This window comes from Lactuca saligna, chromosome 2 (assembly GCF_052625555.1).
Source record: "Lactuca saligna cultivar CGN05327 chromosome 2, ASM5262555v1, whole genome shotgun sequence".
Lineage (NCBI taxonomy): Eukaryota > Viridiplantae > Streptophyta > Magnoliopsida > Asterales > Asteraceae > Lactuca > Lactuca saligna.
The window spans coordinates 56,669,190-56,686,018 of NC_136418.1; the positions used below are offsets into that span (position 1 = coordinate 56,669,190).

The 16,829-nt window shown below is 37.2% G+C and overlaps 1 protein-coding gene across 1 annotated transcript; it reads left to right on the forward strand.

The window, feature by feature from the left end:
- The first annotated feature begins 2,977 nt into the window (after positions 1–2,977).
- On the forward strand, positions 2,978–5,535 carry LOC145030993 (uncharacterized). The gene is made up of 2 exons (XM_078979423.1): positions 2,978–3,067; positions 3,720–5,535. Exon 2 carries the CDS (start codon positions 3,867–3,869, stop codon positions 4,548–4,550), a length of 684 nt encoding a protein of 227 aa, XP_078835549.1. The 5' UTR covers positions 2,978–3,067; positions 3,720–3,866; the 3' UTR covers positions 4,551–5,535.
- The last annotated feature ends 11,294 nt before the right edge of the window (positions 5,536–16,829 follow it).

Sequence of the window (16,829 nt, forward strand, 5' to 3'; positions counted from 1 at the left end):
CAGATACATCACACGGGAGAGCATCGCGTAGAATGGATCGGGTTCAGCTGCCAACAATCGTAGATACATCACGCAAGAGAGCATCACGTGGAATCATATAGGCAAAGGTTGCAAGCCTTTGAGCCTCGTTGGCGAAGCATGCCGTTGTAGTGGAGTCGGGTTGGGGAGTCAGACGAATCAAGGCAAAGGTACTGGACTTTGCACACGGAACTTGCAGCTAGAATAGAGTCGGGCTGAGAAGCCAAGTGACTTAAGGCAAAGGTGCTGAACCTTGCAGGTGGAGCTTACCGCTATAATGGAGTCGGGCTGAGGAGCCACACGAATCGAGGCAAGGATATTAGACCTTGCATGTGGAGCTTTCCGATATAATAGAGTCGGGCTGAGAAGCCAGATGACTCAAGGAAAGGATACTGGACCTTGCAATCGGAGTTTGCCGCTATAATAAAGTTGGGCTGAGAATCCAGAGGACTCAAGGTAAGGATACTGAACCTTGCATGCGGAGCTTGCCACTATAATAGAGTCGGGCTGAGAAGCCAGACGACTCAAGGCAAGGATACTGGACCTTGCACGCGGAGCTTGCCGCTATAATAGAGTCGGGTTGAGAATCCAGACGACTCAAGGCAAGGATACTGGACCTTGCATGCATAGCTTTCCACTTTAATAGAGTCGAGCTGAGAAGCCATGCGACTCGAGGCAAAGATACTAGACCTTTGCGGGTTTGGGAGTAGCGACCGACAATCTATGTGTCTGGTCCGAGTTATCAAGAGTAGCTGAGGTATAACGACACTTGATGTTCTGCCACATCATTAGCTGTAGAGAGTTAAGCATCATTGCTGTTGGGAGTTGGGCCGTATGAATACTATAAAAAGTTGGGCATCATAGCTGATGAGAGTTAAGCAACATGTCTATTGAGAGCTGAGCTGCGAGACTGCCCGGGGCCGGCCAACACGGTTGTTGATAGTTGTGCAACGTGGTTGATGTTTGTTGTTGGGCTATGAAGCTTCTCTTTCATTCATAACACCAATCTCTTCCCAAGGATGCATAATCGTATACAACGTCAGCTCGTTATGTAATTCAACTCTTTACTCGAAATAGAAACAACACTTTTGCATAGTGTTGTGCTAATCCCTCTACTTCCCCCTTTTTAGAAACGGTGAGGATTAAGAATAAATGGATATATGATATTGGCTTGTTTCTTGCGTGTTCGAGCCTCATTCGTTTGTACAGGTTTGCAAGTCCCTTGCTCATGTCTTACAGGCCGAGCTTTGCTTCGTCGGCGAGCTCTGAGTGTTGCGACACTAGAGCAACTATCTGAAAAGACAACACAATCAGATTTGATAGTTAGTATACTTTCTTGAAATAATAAACTGATTAAAATTGCGATAATCTTGATATGCTTTGCGAGTAGAAGTAGCAATAATGCACTACTCTTCTCCCACCCATTTTCTTAAGGGAGGTGGAGGATGGGAACAATCGATGTATAGTTGTTAGAAACTGAGCGACATAACTGTTGGAAAAAGCTAGGCGACACAAGTACCGACAAAGGCTGGGTAGTGCGGCTGCTGGGAATCGGACCACGTAACTGCTGACGACTGGGCTTCGCGGCTACTAAGCTGGTTCGCATGGCTGTTGAGGATCGGGTTGCGCGAGTGTTGAGATCCAGGCAACGCGACTATTGAGAGTTGGGCAACGAGACTAGCGGGGGCCAGTCAACATAAATGGTGAGGGCTAAGTAGCGAGACTGCCTGAAGTTGGTCAATGCAACTACCGATAGTCGAGCAGCACGATTGCTGAGGGTTATTTTGAAATGCTTCACGAGTAGCAGCAACAGCATACTACTCTTCTCTCTCTCTCTCTCTCTCTCTCTCTCTCTCTCTCTCTCCCCCCCCCCCCCTTTTTGATGAAACGTCGGGCTGACCACAATTTATATTCTGAAAATTTATTTTGTTTTGTGGAATTGCATCATTCGGGCCTTGAGCGGCTAATTGATGATTTTCAAAAATAGCCTATTATTGTTGCTTAAGTGATAGCCCAAAATAAAGATTGTGATAGCGCATGCAGAAAAATCCAAAATGGTGACACCCCATTTGTGAATTAGTGGGAGCCCAATTACGCCCAATTTCCTTTACCTTATTCCTCTTTTTACGTGTGGAACGAATTTAAGCACCACTCGTTTTCCTTCTCTCTCTCTCATTCTCTTTCTTTTTTAGAACGTCGAGTTAGACCACAATGTATCTTTTGGATTTTGACTTTGTTAGACCGCCTTGCAACACGTGATCATTAGCTATTGATTTTTATCTTGCTAGAATGGGCCCAATAAGATGAAAGATTGATGTAGGGAAACCCACATTGTTAGGGTAATTTAAGAGCTCATTTGAGCGGACTTTGCGGTACACCAACATTAAACGGCTGATGTCTGTCTTGTAAAATTGGGTCATTTTCGTAATGTGGAGGTAACCCATTAAATATCAATTTATATGAAGCCCAAATTGTCACAGCCGAAAATCGCTATTATTTTTTATTAGAGCCCGTAAATATTGTGGAGGCACATTAGTGCTAATACATAAGAGACGACAAGGATAATGGGGTACAGTGGGTGGGTGTATATTGTCTTGATAATAATATGATAATTATACAAAAAAAAAAAAAAAAAAAAAATGATAACAGACGTATTGTCATTTTAACTTGGCATCCGACCAAACTCGAAACAAGAACCATTCTTGATTCGCCAATAAACAAAAAAACACATGTTTTTTTTCCTGGTTAAATGAAATTAATATAATGTTTTTGAAATATTAAACCAACTAATAATCATTTGCAACAAATACGATTATTTTGAAACTTTAAGACTCTCTTTTCCTTCTTGGGAAGTGATGCGCGAAAACTAGAGAAATATGTGGTGTAAATGAAAAATATTACATCTTCAAGGGTGGAAACTGACATTATCCTTCATAAAAGCAAACAATGGGACTGGTGAGATACTGGGCTTCTTCATCACAATTCGAACTACTTGTTCACAAACATACTTAACAAAACAGCAAGCATTAGCACAACCGCATAGAGCGAGGTACGTTTTTGTTGAAAGTTTTTCTCTTTGTTAAAGAATCACCTGTCTTAGTTGTTTTTGTTGTGGATCTATCGATCCTTGACGAAAGTATATATCTGGAAAAAAAATGTTTTCTTTGCTACTCGTTGTTGATTGTTTGTGAATGGTCTACGGATAAATTCAAGTAAATGTTTAAATGGATAACTATGGCTCCTCAATTTCCTTCTTTTGATTATTGAACAATGTTTTAGAGGTTTTCTTAGGATGGATGCTTCTATGTAGATATCAGTTCTAGCCCTAATAAATCCCCTATTTCGAGGCACGCTATTTCTTCCTCATCATTCTCAAAATTTTACACGATGGTGAAGAGCTAAAATTAACAATCTATTCCCGCTTTCAGTCGATTTAAAGAAAACAAAAGTGAAGTTGACAAGGGAAGACAAACATCATATTAACTATGAATTTACATACACATTAATTTACCAACTAAACATGTTATGTGTCTTAAATCCTGAAGGCAATTTCTGTAATGTTAATTATCTATGGATTATACATGATATTTGAAAAAAGATAATTCTGCAAATTAATATTGAAAATATCCATGGATATTGTATACTAAGTAACAACTTTTAACAATTTCATCCCTATTTTATATCTGTTACATGGTTTGCAGGTCTATGTAAAAGCTAGAATATTGAAAGATGGAGTATGTATCCGCAATCTTTAGTCCTATTGTTGAATCATTAGTGGTTCCTGTCAAAAAACAACTAGGTTATCTCTTTTCCTCCACAAAACATGTTAGGAGCTTGAAAATCTAAAGATGGGGTTTGTATTTGCAATCCTTAGTCCTATTGTTGAATCATTAATGTTTCCTGTCAAAAAACAGCTAGATTATCTCTATTCCTCCACAAAACATGTTAGGGACATGAATACTAGAATGAAGCAACCGGATTGTACAAGCGGTGATGTCAAAAATCACGTGGAAACAAACAACATAAGTAATCTGGATATACCTGCTCGTGCTCGTGTAACAAGGTGGTTAAAAGATATGGAAAAGATTAAAGAAGATGCTCAAATCATTTCAAGTAAAGGGAATGGATGTTTTAACTTGAAAATGAGGTATCGAGCAGGAAGAAATGCATTAAAGATTACAGAGGAGATGGGAAGTCTTATTGAAGAAAATAGTAAGATAATTTGGAGTGATGCTCAAAAACTTCTTAGAAAAGTGAATTCTCAAAACACATCTACTTCAACATTGTGGGATGGTGATGCCCAAAATTACTTGAAATCGAGAGAGAAAAGTTTTAAGGATGCACTCAAGTTCCTTCAACAAGATCACACGAGCCAAGTGATAACCCTATGTGGAATTGGAGGTATGGGGACAACCACAATGATAGAACAATTGAAAAAGGCTGCAGAAGATAAGAAAATGTTTGATTGGATTGTGAAGGTGGTCATTGGACAAATGATTAACATATTATCTATTCAACAAGCTCTAGCATAATACATGGGTCAACCTCTAATAGAAATGAGTATAACAGCAAGTGTTGATTGTCTTCGTATAAGGTTTGGGAAGATGTTTGAAGGACAAAAAGGTTTTAGTGATATTAGATGGTTTTCTGCCCGTTGCAGTTAAACTCATTGAGATAAGCTATACCTATTTAATAGATGAGGAGAAAAAAAGGATTTTTCTGCGTTGTGGTTTGTTTCTTGATGACTTTCATATTCCAATCGAGGAACTCACAAGAGACTTATATCCATACATAAGTCTATCTCCATACATAAGCAAACAAAAATTATGCATTTTAACACACCCAATGTAATTGCTATCGATCAACAAATTTGCATTTTTATGATTCTGTACACATGTTTTTGTCCTGTCTCTAGCATCTCCCACCGTAGAAACATCATTTAAAAATCGTAGGCCCTACGATTGTAGGGCTTACGATTGTTAAATGATGTTTCTGCTGTGGTAGATGCGAGAGACAGGACAAAAACATGTGTGCAGAATCTTAAAAATGCAAATTCGTTGATCGATAGCAATTACATTGGGTGTGTTAAAATGCATAATCTTTGCTAGATTTTTAGAAAGATGAAGTGAAGAAACATAATAATCTTGTGAATTTGTTTCCAGTTAATCACATGTATTTGTTGGGTCGTCTGGAAGAGCTTCATGTTAGTTATTTTGGAAGCTTTGAAATGTTATTTAACATTGAGATGAGTTGTGTTGGTGAAATTGAAAAACACTGTAGCAATTTGAGATGCATTCATGTATATAAGTTGGGGAAGCTAAGAGAGTTGTGGAGGATGAAAGGTGAAAGTAGCTATGATATCCTCATCCGAATGTGATGTCATTGAAATTTCCATTTCTATTTCTATGTGTCTATGTGTATGTAAATATGTGTATGTAAATATGTGTGAGTGTGTATACGTATGGACATATACAAATATACATATCACACTACAAGAAATAAATAAACTCTACACAATTCTTTGGATGTATTCACACTTAAAAGTGTATAAGATTATTAACTTGGATGAAGAAATGTTTCCTGACAAGTTATTTCTAAATCTTTACACTTTAATATATGATAAAAAAGTTAAAACTCCAAATTTAAAAACGTGGACAAATTACCTACATCACTACACTTTTAAGATTGGAAAAGTAGGCTAGATTTCCCACATTGCTAAGTGTGGAACTCTTTTAACCATCATATTATTATTTTTAAATATTTATCAGTAAGTTTTTTTTGGTTACTTCTCTACACCTATGAGCTTGTGTGTTTATTATATTTAGAGTAAACTGCACAAATGGTCCCTGTGGTTTACACAAAATTGCCACTTTGGTCCAAAAACGTTTTGGCTAGCACCACAAGTCCAAAGTTTCCATTTTCTTGCATATTTGGTCCAATGGGTTAACTTCCGTTTGTTTCTCTCTGTTAAGTTATGTTTGACTAGTCAAATCAGGGGTATTTTGGTCATTCCCTATTTATGCCCTTTATTTTATATTAATAAAGGAGAGTAATAAGAACGAATCCCAATCCATCTTCTTTGTCGTCGTTCTCATTTTGATCTTCTGCAACTCTCCGACCGATTTCTTCAAGAAATCAAAATCAAAAATGGTGCTTTGTTTTTGTGGTAAAATGGCCATAGTTCGCACAGCATGGACTGATAAAAATCCAGGTAGACGCTTCTGGGGATGCCCTACTGAGGTACGCATTTTGTTTTTTTTTTTTGGATTTCAGTATAAATCTCCCATTAGATGTTACGATCTTCTTTTGATTCTTAAATTTTGAAGGGATCCAAATGTCGATTTATTGGGTGGTTTGATGGTCCAATTTGTGAACGTTCAAAAGCTATTATACCTGGGCTGCTGAGGTCAATCAACAAAGTGAAGTCACAAAACACAAGACTCAAGTGTTACCTGTTATGCAGTTGGGTGTTGTTCGTGTTTGTTCTGGTTTATAAGAAGTAGATTGAAGTGTAATGGTTTGGGTGGTTTGTAAGTGTAATGGTTTGGCTGGTTTCTAAGCAGTATATTGAAATGTAATGGTTTGGGTAGTGTTTTAAGGTTTTTGGTAGTATCTTGTTTAAGCAATGTAATCTTTTGGGCAATACTTTGTGGTAGTCTTTTTTGGTTATAATGTAAGCAATGTAAGACATGTTTTGCAGCAATTTGTCAATGGTGATTATATTTGGTATGTACATTTTGACCAATTTATTTTGTTTGTGGTGTTGTTTAAAAGGGCATTAGTCAATTTATATTGGGCAATTTTGTGTAAACCACAGGACCATGTGTGTAGTTTTGTCTTGTGGTTTTGTTTAAAAGGGTATATTGGTCTATTTATTTTGTATATGGTTTACACATTATCAATAACAAATGTATGTTTTGATTAAAAGGGCATATTGGTCTATTTATTTTGTATGTGGTTTACACATTATCAATGAAAATTGTATGTTTTGTTTAAAAGGGCATATTGGTCAATTTATATTGGGCAAATTTGTGTAAACCACAGGACCATGTGTGCAGTTTTGTCTTGTGGTTTTTTTTAAAAGGGCATATTGGTCTATTTATTTTGTATATGGACAAATGTATGTTTTGATTAAAAGGGCATATTGGTCAATTTATATTGGGCAATTTTGTGTAAACCATAAGACCATGTGTGCAGTTTTATCTTGTGGTTTTGTTTAAAAGGGCATATTGGTCTATTTATTTTGTATATGGACAAATGTATGTTTTGATTAAAAGGGCATATTGATCAATTTATTTTGTATGTAGTTTACACATTATCAATGACAAATGTATGTTTTGTTTAAAAGGGTATACTGGTCAACTTCTACAACAAAAAATTATACATTACAATAACATCAAGACATCATTACATTAAATCCAGTGTAAATTGTTCCCATACATCACAGGGGTACACTATCAAGTACCAAAAGTAACATCCAAAATGGTTAAACCCCAAAACACAGAAAGTACTAAACATACAATACACATAAACATAACATTATCCCAAAAAGACACTTATACCCCTACAAACATCAAAATCCCTTGAAATCCAATCACTTACCCCCTTGCCCTTTGCAAGTTCTAGCATTGTGCCCTTTAATTTTACACTTGCTGCAGGTTACTTGGATAAACTTTCTTGTAAGCTTTCCACTCCTACTAGCAATATTGCTTTGACTCCCACTACCACTAGCAACATTGTCTCCCTTCTTCTGGCTTTTCTCCTCAGCTGAGTGCCTCCTCTTTTTCTTTGGCCTTCTAGGCTGATTTTTGTGTATAGGAGGGGTGATTTTAATTGGGCATTCACTTATAGGCCACATTGCTCGACCTTTAATAGGCTCTACTTTGTACACATAAGCTGCTTTCCATGTTTCTAGCCAGTGCACCCTGTGGGCATAAGTGTGCAGTTCTCCAACTTCCTCACCATTATCTGCTTTGTCATTTAGGACTGCAATGACATGCTTACAAGGGAGTCCTGTTAATTCCCACTTCCTACAACTGCATACTCTTTCAACCATATCAACAACATGTTGATCCTGCCATGGCCCTTGCACTTGGTATTTATCTGACCCATTCCACCTAACTGTGTACTGAGATGCCCAATTCACATTCTTCTCCATGATCTTTGTTGCAGATGGGGTTAGTGGACCAACACACTTCTTTTGAACCTTTATGACATTGCATATTCTTTTCATCATATACTCCCTAATGTACTCCAAGCAGGATATCAGTGGCTTGTCCCTTCCCTCAATCAATTTGCTATTAAAAACTTCACAAAGATTATTTAGAAGCATATATGAAACTGCTCTGCCTGAAAACACCACAATATTGTCAGGATCAAACATATACTAATACAAAAGGATCAAACATATACCAACACAAAAGGGTAAATTTGGAAGTTGAAGTATATACCTGTGAAGTGGCTTCTTGCCCAATGTTGTGGGGGAATCTGCTTCAACCAATTATAAGCTTCTACATCATATGAGCTGAATTGATGCATCCTATGATTAAACTCTGGTACTGTTGTTGCTGTAGCACAATTCCACAAGTGTTCTTTGTACTCATTAGTTCTCCATGTTTTTCTCATATTGTCATGTATATGCCTAAGGCAAAACCTGTGCTCAGCACATGGGAACAACTGAGAAATGGCAGTCTGCAATCCCTGTAAAGGAATTAAAACATAGTTAATATAGCACATCCAAATATGTCAAATATAAACAACAAATTACAAACCTTTTGTCTGTCACTTATAAATGTGAAGTTTGAGTTTGCATGTAGGTCCAGATCATCTGCAATACACTCTAGAAACCACTTCCAACTGTCAGTGTTCTCAGTCTCAACAATGGCATAAGCTAGGGGGTATATTCCATTGTTGGAGTCTACCCCAACTGCAGTTAAAATTTGTCCTGGGAAAGGGCCCTTCATAAATGCCCCATCAAAACCTAGAAAATCCCTCAGGCAAGCTCTAAAGCCCTTTTTCATTCCACCCAAACACACGTACATCCTTTTAAACCTTCTTGAGGTAGCACTTAGGTTGGGTTCTGAATCAAACTCTAACTTCACAGTGGTTTCTGGATTAGTAGACTGCAACTCCAGGATGTAATCTCTAAGAACATCATATTGCTTTTTGTAATCACCCTGGACAAGTTTTTTTGTAGTTGATTTGGCCCTGAATACCTTGTGAATAGAGAATCCAACTTGATAATCCTTTTGAAGTTGTTCTTGAAGAGCTCTGACTGGGATTGTTGGGTTGGATTCAATCTGGTCCATTATCTGCTTAGAGATAAACTTTGCCGTTGCAGATCTAACTTTTCTTGTCTGGAGGCATTTATGTTCGTGGTTGTAAGTTTTTATGAACCAATTACTATTTACATCTGACCTAGAACCTTGTATCACCCAAGGACAAGGGGTAGGTTCACTGACATGACCATCATTAAAGGCCACAGTTCCTTTACAGATTGCCCTTAACCTCATTTTGTCGTTTTTCACAAAGAATATATTCCTTCTTGTTTCCAGTGCATGCAATTGTATCTTTTCCTTTAACTCCTTCTTATTTTTATATTTTTGTCCTATCCTAAAAGTTACCTTGTGTATCTCACCTTGAGAGCACCTAGTCTCCTTCCCCAATTCCTTTATTACAGCTCTTCTTTTCCTATCTATATCAGAACCCTCATCCAATGAATCCCATTGATCATTATCTATAACACCCAACTCTTCATTGACCTCATCACTGTCATTCTCTCTATGCTTTGGTAATCTTTTTTCAAGAAATTCTGCTTCAAGATCTATATTCATGTAAAAATCCCTCATGTCTACTTCTACATCAGGGATGATGTTGTCTTCATCCACCCAGAAATCACTATCATCACTGTCCTCACTCTCATCACTTCTTTTAGTATTGTCTTCATCAATCTCTATGTTATCTTCACTTCCATCATCAACTGCAAAATCTCTCATCTCTACATTCTCATCATTCATTTCATTTCTGTCATGATTCTCTTCTTCAGTGACTTCCTTATTAACTGTATTTTCCTCACCTTCATGAACCTCATCATCTACATTCTGTTCATTAGACTGTAAAATCTGTTGGTACAATCCAATATCAAAGTCATTAGCTGCCTCATCAAATTCATTAAATCCCTGGTTAATATCATTACATGCCTCATGAAATTCATTAAAATCCCGGTTAATATCATTACATTCCTCATCAAATTCATTAAATCCGTGGTCAATTTCATTATCTGCATCATCCTTATTCCCACCAATCCTATCAACACTAACATCATCCATCACCAATTTCTTAATACATGATGATAATGGTTTGTCCTTGATAAATTCCCTTTTTTTATTATATTCAGGGGATATTGACAAGGCTAAAGCAGCTTCATTTGCTATCACAGGTGGTATGCATGTTTGTGGCATGCCACTGGGTTGGTTATTAGTTGGTGGGGTTTGATGTTCATCGATCTCCTCTAATTGCTCAATAATAACTTTTCTTACAGGTTTAGGAGCCATAAAGTAAGTAAGCAAGTTAGTAATACCATGCTCGGTGTAAACCCTTATCAGTTTATGCTCCTTCACATACTGGGAAAGATTGAGGACATCATCATCATTTCCCAGGGCCCGTAGCCCAAAATGCATGTCTCCCTTTGGCACTCGAAAATGATAGTAGATAACCGGAGGAACTGAGTATCCTAACCCTTTCATAATCGCATCCATCTCGTGAATAGAAAACTCTTCTATATCTACATACGTCACAGTACCCTCAATGTAGTTGACATTTGGAAACTTTGTGAACTCACCTCCATGATGTAGCTTGATGGTAAACAATGTAGGGTGTCCATCTTCAACACAAGAGCAAAAAAAAAAGTTCAGAAGGTATGATTTCTTGTAAGAAAATCAACAAAATGATCAAAAACAAAATTACGTACCATAAACCACCCTTGGGTCGAATGACGTGCTTGACAACCTTAAGTGCCACATTGGTATATGCATTCACTACGAAACTCGCCTGATTGAAGCTATCAACCTTGTTAATCAGTTTAGGGTTCTTGATCCTCAGTCAATGAGGAGGGAAATTGTATCGACTCACGGTTTTTAAGGACTATAAATGTGAATTAGGCTCGATATTATCCGTATGGCAATGCATACATACGAACTCTCCTTTATTAATATAAAATAAAGGGCATAAATAGGGAATGACCAAAATACCCCTGATTTGACTAGTCAAACATAACTTAACAGAGAGAAACAAACGGAAGTTAACCCATTAGACCAAATATGCAAGAAAATGGAAACTTTGGACTTGTGGTGCTAGCCAAAACGTTTTTGGACCAAAGTGGCAATTTTGTGTAAACCACAGGGACCATTTGTGCAGTTTAGTCTTATATTTAACAATATTAACTTTATTTATTATAGACAAAACTGCAAAAATGGTCTCTGTGGTATGCATTTTTTTGGGGTTTTAGTCTAAACCATGACTTTTTTGGATTGGTGGTCCTTTTAAGTTAGTTTCGTTGCGTTTTTGGTTCCTGTGAATAGTTAAATGACTGTATTACCCTTGAAATATTTATTTTCCATTTTTAAATTCATTTTTTTTCGAATTTAATAATTATTTATTCATTTAATTATTAAAAAAATAATAAGGCCTACCTCTCTCTCTCTCTCTCTCTCTCTCTCTCTCCATCCCTCCTTCATTTACGACCAAGAACTCCCCACCGGAGTTGGAGTCGTTTTTCCGACCACCAAGACATTCGGCGTTACCTACTGCTACCGCCTTTTTCTATTCCAATCACTTCAAAAATCCCTAAATCACATTCATATCGGGTTGAAGACGTCTAGACAACATTTCATCAAAACGCTTCATCGCTTCAATAATCCCACCATCAAAAATGGTGGCCTTGATCAAAATTGTGTAAGTAATCACCATAGGTTTACAGCTCCAGTAGCTTATCAAACACCTTCATAGCAAATCCAAGTTTCCCTTGATTTCTCATCCGATCTAACACTCTGTTGGCTGAATCAATTTGATTCAACTTACAAAACCCGCTGAAGTAGACTCAATTTTCTGATCGATCACTTTCAGCATTAACTTAATCTAAATCTCCATCGATGGGGGATGCTTGGGGGTGCCAAAGGGGCTTTTTAGACAGTGGAGATGGCAACAGTAGAGGAGGCTGAAGAGCACAATGGAGATTGCAGTGGTAGAGAAGGGTCGTTGTTGTTTGTGTTGGGGTAGCAGGAGCATATGGAACCTCTGTGAGTAGCATCGTCATCATTGAACCACCATAGAACACCCACGACGACTTCCTCTCCCTCCTTCTCCGATGACATCCTTTGCAAAAACCCTAATGCTGCCTCCCTTCTAGGGTTATCTCTGAGAACGTAATCCACCTGAGGCGGTGGGAAGATGTTAAGTAATCAGAGTAGACATAGAGGAGGAAAGAGGCGACGGTAGATTTCAGATTCATACACACACATATCGATTTCAAAAACGAAAACATACACATCGATTTCAAAAACGAAAACATACACATACAAATCGATTTTTGAGCACTGTGTGTGTTTAGAATTAAAAACCAAAAAAAAATCTGGAAAAATTGAGAGTAGGTGTACGTGAGTGTATTACCATGTATGTTGAGAGAGAGAGAGAGAGAGAGAGGGGGGGAGGAAGGGAGGGAGAGAACCTCTGTTATTTTTTTAATTGTTAAAATGAATAAATAAATATTAAATTAAAAAAATGAAACAAAAATGAAAAATAAATACCCCAAGGGTGTTATAGTCATTTCAATTTTCGGATGAACTATTTTCACATACAAACCACTCCAAAAGGACCATCAATTCACAAAAACTCGAGGTTTGGACTAAAACCCCAAAATTATATACCACAAGGACCATTTTTGCAATTTTTTCTTTCTTATTATATATTATTAAGATTTAAGAGTGACCACATTTCCATTAAATGCAGATATTCTACATATTTGATGCATTGATCAAATGAGTGACCACTCAAAATTATTTATGTACGGTAAAAGAAAAACCAAATTACAAAATTTTTGTCTTGTGTTTACATTGTTTCAAAAATTTTCTTTGCTTTAGTACTTAACTCCTGTTTTCTTAGCATTTTTAGTCTTTATGTCAAATTTAACATCTTTCATTGACCCCCACTTGTCCTACAACCTTTTCACTTACGTTTCACATTTCCCTCATCTCAAAAAATATAATATATTATGGAAACAAGTTTTCTGGTTTTGGATTGAAACACCATGGTGTATGCATTGCGTTTTTCTACTTTGCAGGGTGTTGGTTTTATTAATAGTACAAAATATAAAAATTATATCATGCAAAAAGGGTTGAGTAAGGACTGCTAATAGCAAAAACTGATAGGGGACGTAAGGAAGATTGTGTAACGGGAAAGAGGTGGATGGTGGTGGGCCCTACGGATAGTTATAAAGATGATTAATAATACAAAATATAAAAAGGCAAAATAGTCATTTAATAAGTCTTGAGAAACTTAAATTAACGGTGTGAGTAATAAACCATGAAGCACGGACCAAAATTGCAAAATAATATAATGGACCTAAACCAAAAAACCAGAAAAGCACATAAACACATGGATCATCCATGATCTGTTCAAGGTATAATTTCTTATAAGTGAATTCTTTTAATATTCAATTATTTCTTTAATTTCTTTTTCTTTAATATTGTCTTTTCCTTATATAACTCCATAAGCTAATTTTTCTGAAGCTGGAAAGACAATATAAATAACTAATACCTACTTTTTTTAGTTTATTCATTTGCATAGATCATTAAAGTGATTTATAATAAGCACGGTTACAAAATATTAAGAATAAGTTGATATGACTTGTATTTTGTAACCATGCTTATTATAAATCACTTTAATGATCTATGCAAATGAATAAACTAAAAAAAGTAGGTATTAGTTATTTAATTTGTCTTATAATAAGCATGGTTACAAAATACAAGTCAGAATTAAGCTCCTTTGGGCTTCTTAGTACATATCAACTTATAATAAGCATGGTTACAAAATACAAGTCAGAATTAGGGGTGTAAGTGAGCCGAGCTACTCGTGAGCTACTCGGGATCGACTCGTTAAAAGCTCGACTCGAGATCGAATTAAACGAGCCCGAGCCGAGCTCGAGCCTAAATATGAGGCTCGTTTATTAAATGAGCTCGAGATGAGCTTCAATTAATGGGCTCGCGAGCCTAAACGAGCTTAAACGGGTCTATATATATATATATATATATATATATATATATATATATATACACACACACACACACACACACATATATATATATATATAGACACACACACATAGAGGCTCGTTTAGGCTCGATTAGGCTCGCGAGCCCACTAAATTGTTCATGAGCCGAGCTCGAGCTTCATTTTAAGGCTCGAATCGAGCTCGAGCTCGAGCTCGAGCTTCCTCAAATTAAACGAGCCGAGCTCGAGCTTTGTTAGGCTCAGGCTCGGGCTCGGGCTCGGCTCGGCTCGTTTACACCCCTAGTCAGAATGAGCTCCTTTGGGCTTCTTAGTACATAAAGTTTCCAACTTGTGCAAGAATGAGACTCTCCCAAGGTGTAAAACTCCATTGGAAGCATAGATTGGTCATTTAGAGCCTTTAGAACCTTGCATGTGCGTAAAGTTCGCAACTTTACGTGATAAAAATGCCTTAGAGGCTTGGATCTGTACTCTAGAGCCTTGCCATTGCTTAAAAAGCGTCTGTATGGATGGAGGCCTGCAAGGACTCGGCGAGTTGGATGAACAACTCGACGAGTTGAAGAACAACTCGACGAGTCCGTTGAAGTTTGCCTTAAACTCGACGAGTCGTTAGAAAACTCGGCGATTCGACTAAAGTTCCCCCGTTTCTTGGACACGTATGAGCTTGGAGAGTTAAAGGAGGACTCGATGAGCCAATCAAGGATTTCACAAGTTCTCGAGTCCAAAAGGGATTCGACGAGTCGGTGAACTGCACTCGACGAGTTGAGTCAACATGGACTGTTGACTTTGACTGTGGGCATTGACTTTGACCAAGAGTTGACCAGATGACTTCTGAGGGTATTCTGATAATTTGGGAACTTATGAAAAGAGGGTTGTATGGTAATTATAGGTAGTGAAGTTCATATCGGTGATCCGTGAGTTGAAGTTTTCTAGTTTTCTGGCGTCAGTTGCGAGGTGAGTTATTCTCACTATACTAAGGGGTCTAAGGCACCAAGGCCGGCCTATTGGATTTGATATCCTAGTAGTTATTGGTATGTTGAGTTGAGTCAGTAATGTATGCCAGTTGATATGCTAGTCGGGTAGATCTATAGGACTGCCTGTGATACTAATTGATTACGTGTATGTGCATTTATCTGTTACATGTCGACATGTTATGTGGAGTGGGTTGAGGTTGTACTGCTCCGTGTGGTAGCCAACAAACCCGAGAGTATTCCAGATATGAGTTGAGGGCCCAGTAGGCATTCCAGACTCATACTGAGGACTTGAGAGCATTCCAGATCTAGTTGAGGGCCCGATAGGCATTCCAGACTCGTACTTAGGGCCCAGGGGTAGTCCAGCTTGTAAAGTTGTGGACCCAGTGCATGATGTTCTGTTTTGATTGATATAATATGTTAACATTGATGTTGTTATGTAGACTGTATGTGTATCGGTATTTTGGGGGTAACTCACTAAGCTTTCGGGCTTACCGTTTCAATTTATTGTTTCAGGTACTTCAAAAGTAAAGTTTCATTTTATTTTCGGGCTCGTTTGCAACCGTAGTGTTAGGCGTCTTATTTTGGGAGTTCTTCTAAGTTTTGCCCCAAGATACTCTTTTTTTTAGTTCAAAAGTAAAGTTTCATTTTATTTTAGAGGCAAAATCATAAAAATATTTTACCACTTCTATTTTTTATGATCATACAAATAAATGTTGACCATTTTTTATATTATTTTACCAACTACTTAAGGAACTAATAACTCACCTAATATCCTTTGACGACAACATCTCTGTCTATTTTATCGTTTTCTACAGCTAAAGGCAAATACAAAAAAGAGATATATTTAACTATCATATTACATGTTCCATCACTAACAACATAAAAAATCTTGCAAGAAACATATTTGAAGATTGAATTGCTACCTGATGCAAATTGACTCCTCTTTTTTATTCCCTTTTTTGTTTATCTTTCATCTGACGATACCATCAACAAAGGGTATTTGCAAAATGGTATTAGATGTTCTTGAGGTATTGGGTGAATGCCAGTTGACAACTTGGCATCAAGAACACATATCATAATTGAGTTAAAAAAATCTAAAATCAACATCAAGATAGCCCTAAAGAAAAAAGTAAACACACAAAAGCGATATAAAAAAACAGAAAATGGTGAAAAAAAATTGAGGGAAAGGAAGAAACCGTAACAAAAATCGTATAAAATGCAAAGCAAGAGGTTGGTGTGGTGTAGAAAACAAACCTATGAACAAATTAAAAATGACGAACGCATTAACTGTGTGTGTATGTCGTCTTTCCAGTTTCTGCAATAGATAGAAAGAGGGAGGCGGAGAAGGAGCGACGATTCCCTTAATTCCTGAAAGCAAGTGTAGATTTAGGTTTTTTTTTCATCAAAATAGAGAAATAAGCACTAGAAATCGAAACATAACAAATTAATTATAAGCCGTTGTGTGGAGAAACAAATAATTGACTGGAAGAAGAAGATGTGACAACCCAAAAATTTCTATTCTGTACAACCATCAACTTCAATTGAAGTCAAAAC

Bases quoted from the DNA above. Each gene is read 5' to 3' on its own strand.
- LOC145030993 (XM_078979423.1), top strand. From the start codon at position 3,867: ATGGGGTTTGTATTTGCAATCCTTAGTCCTATTGTTGAATCATTAATG.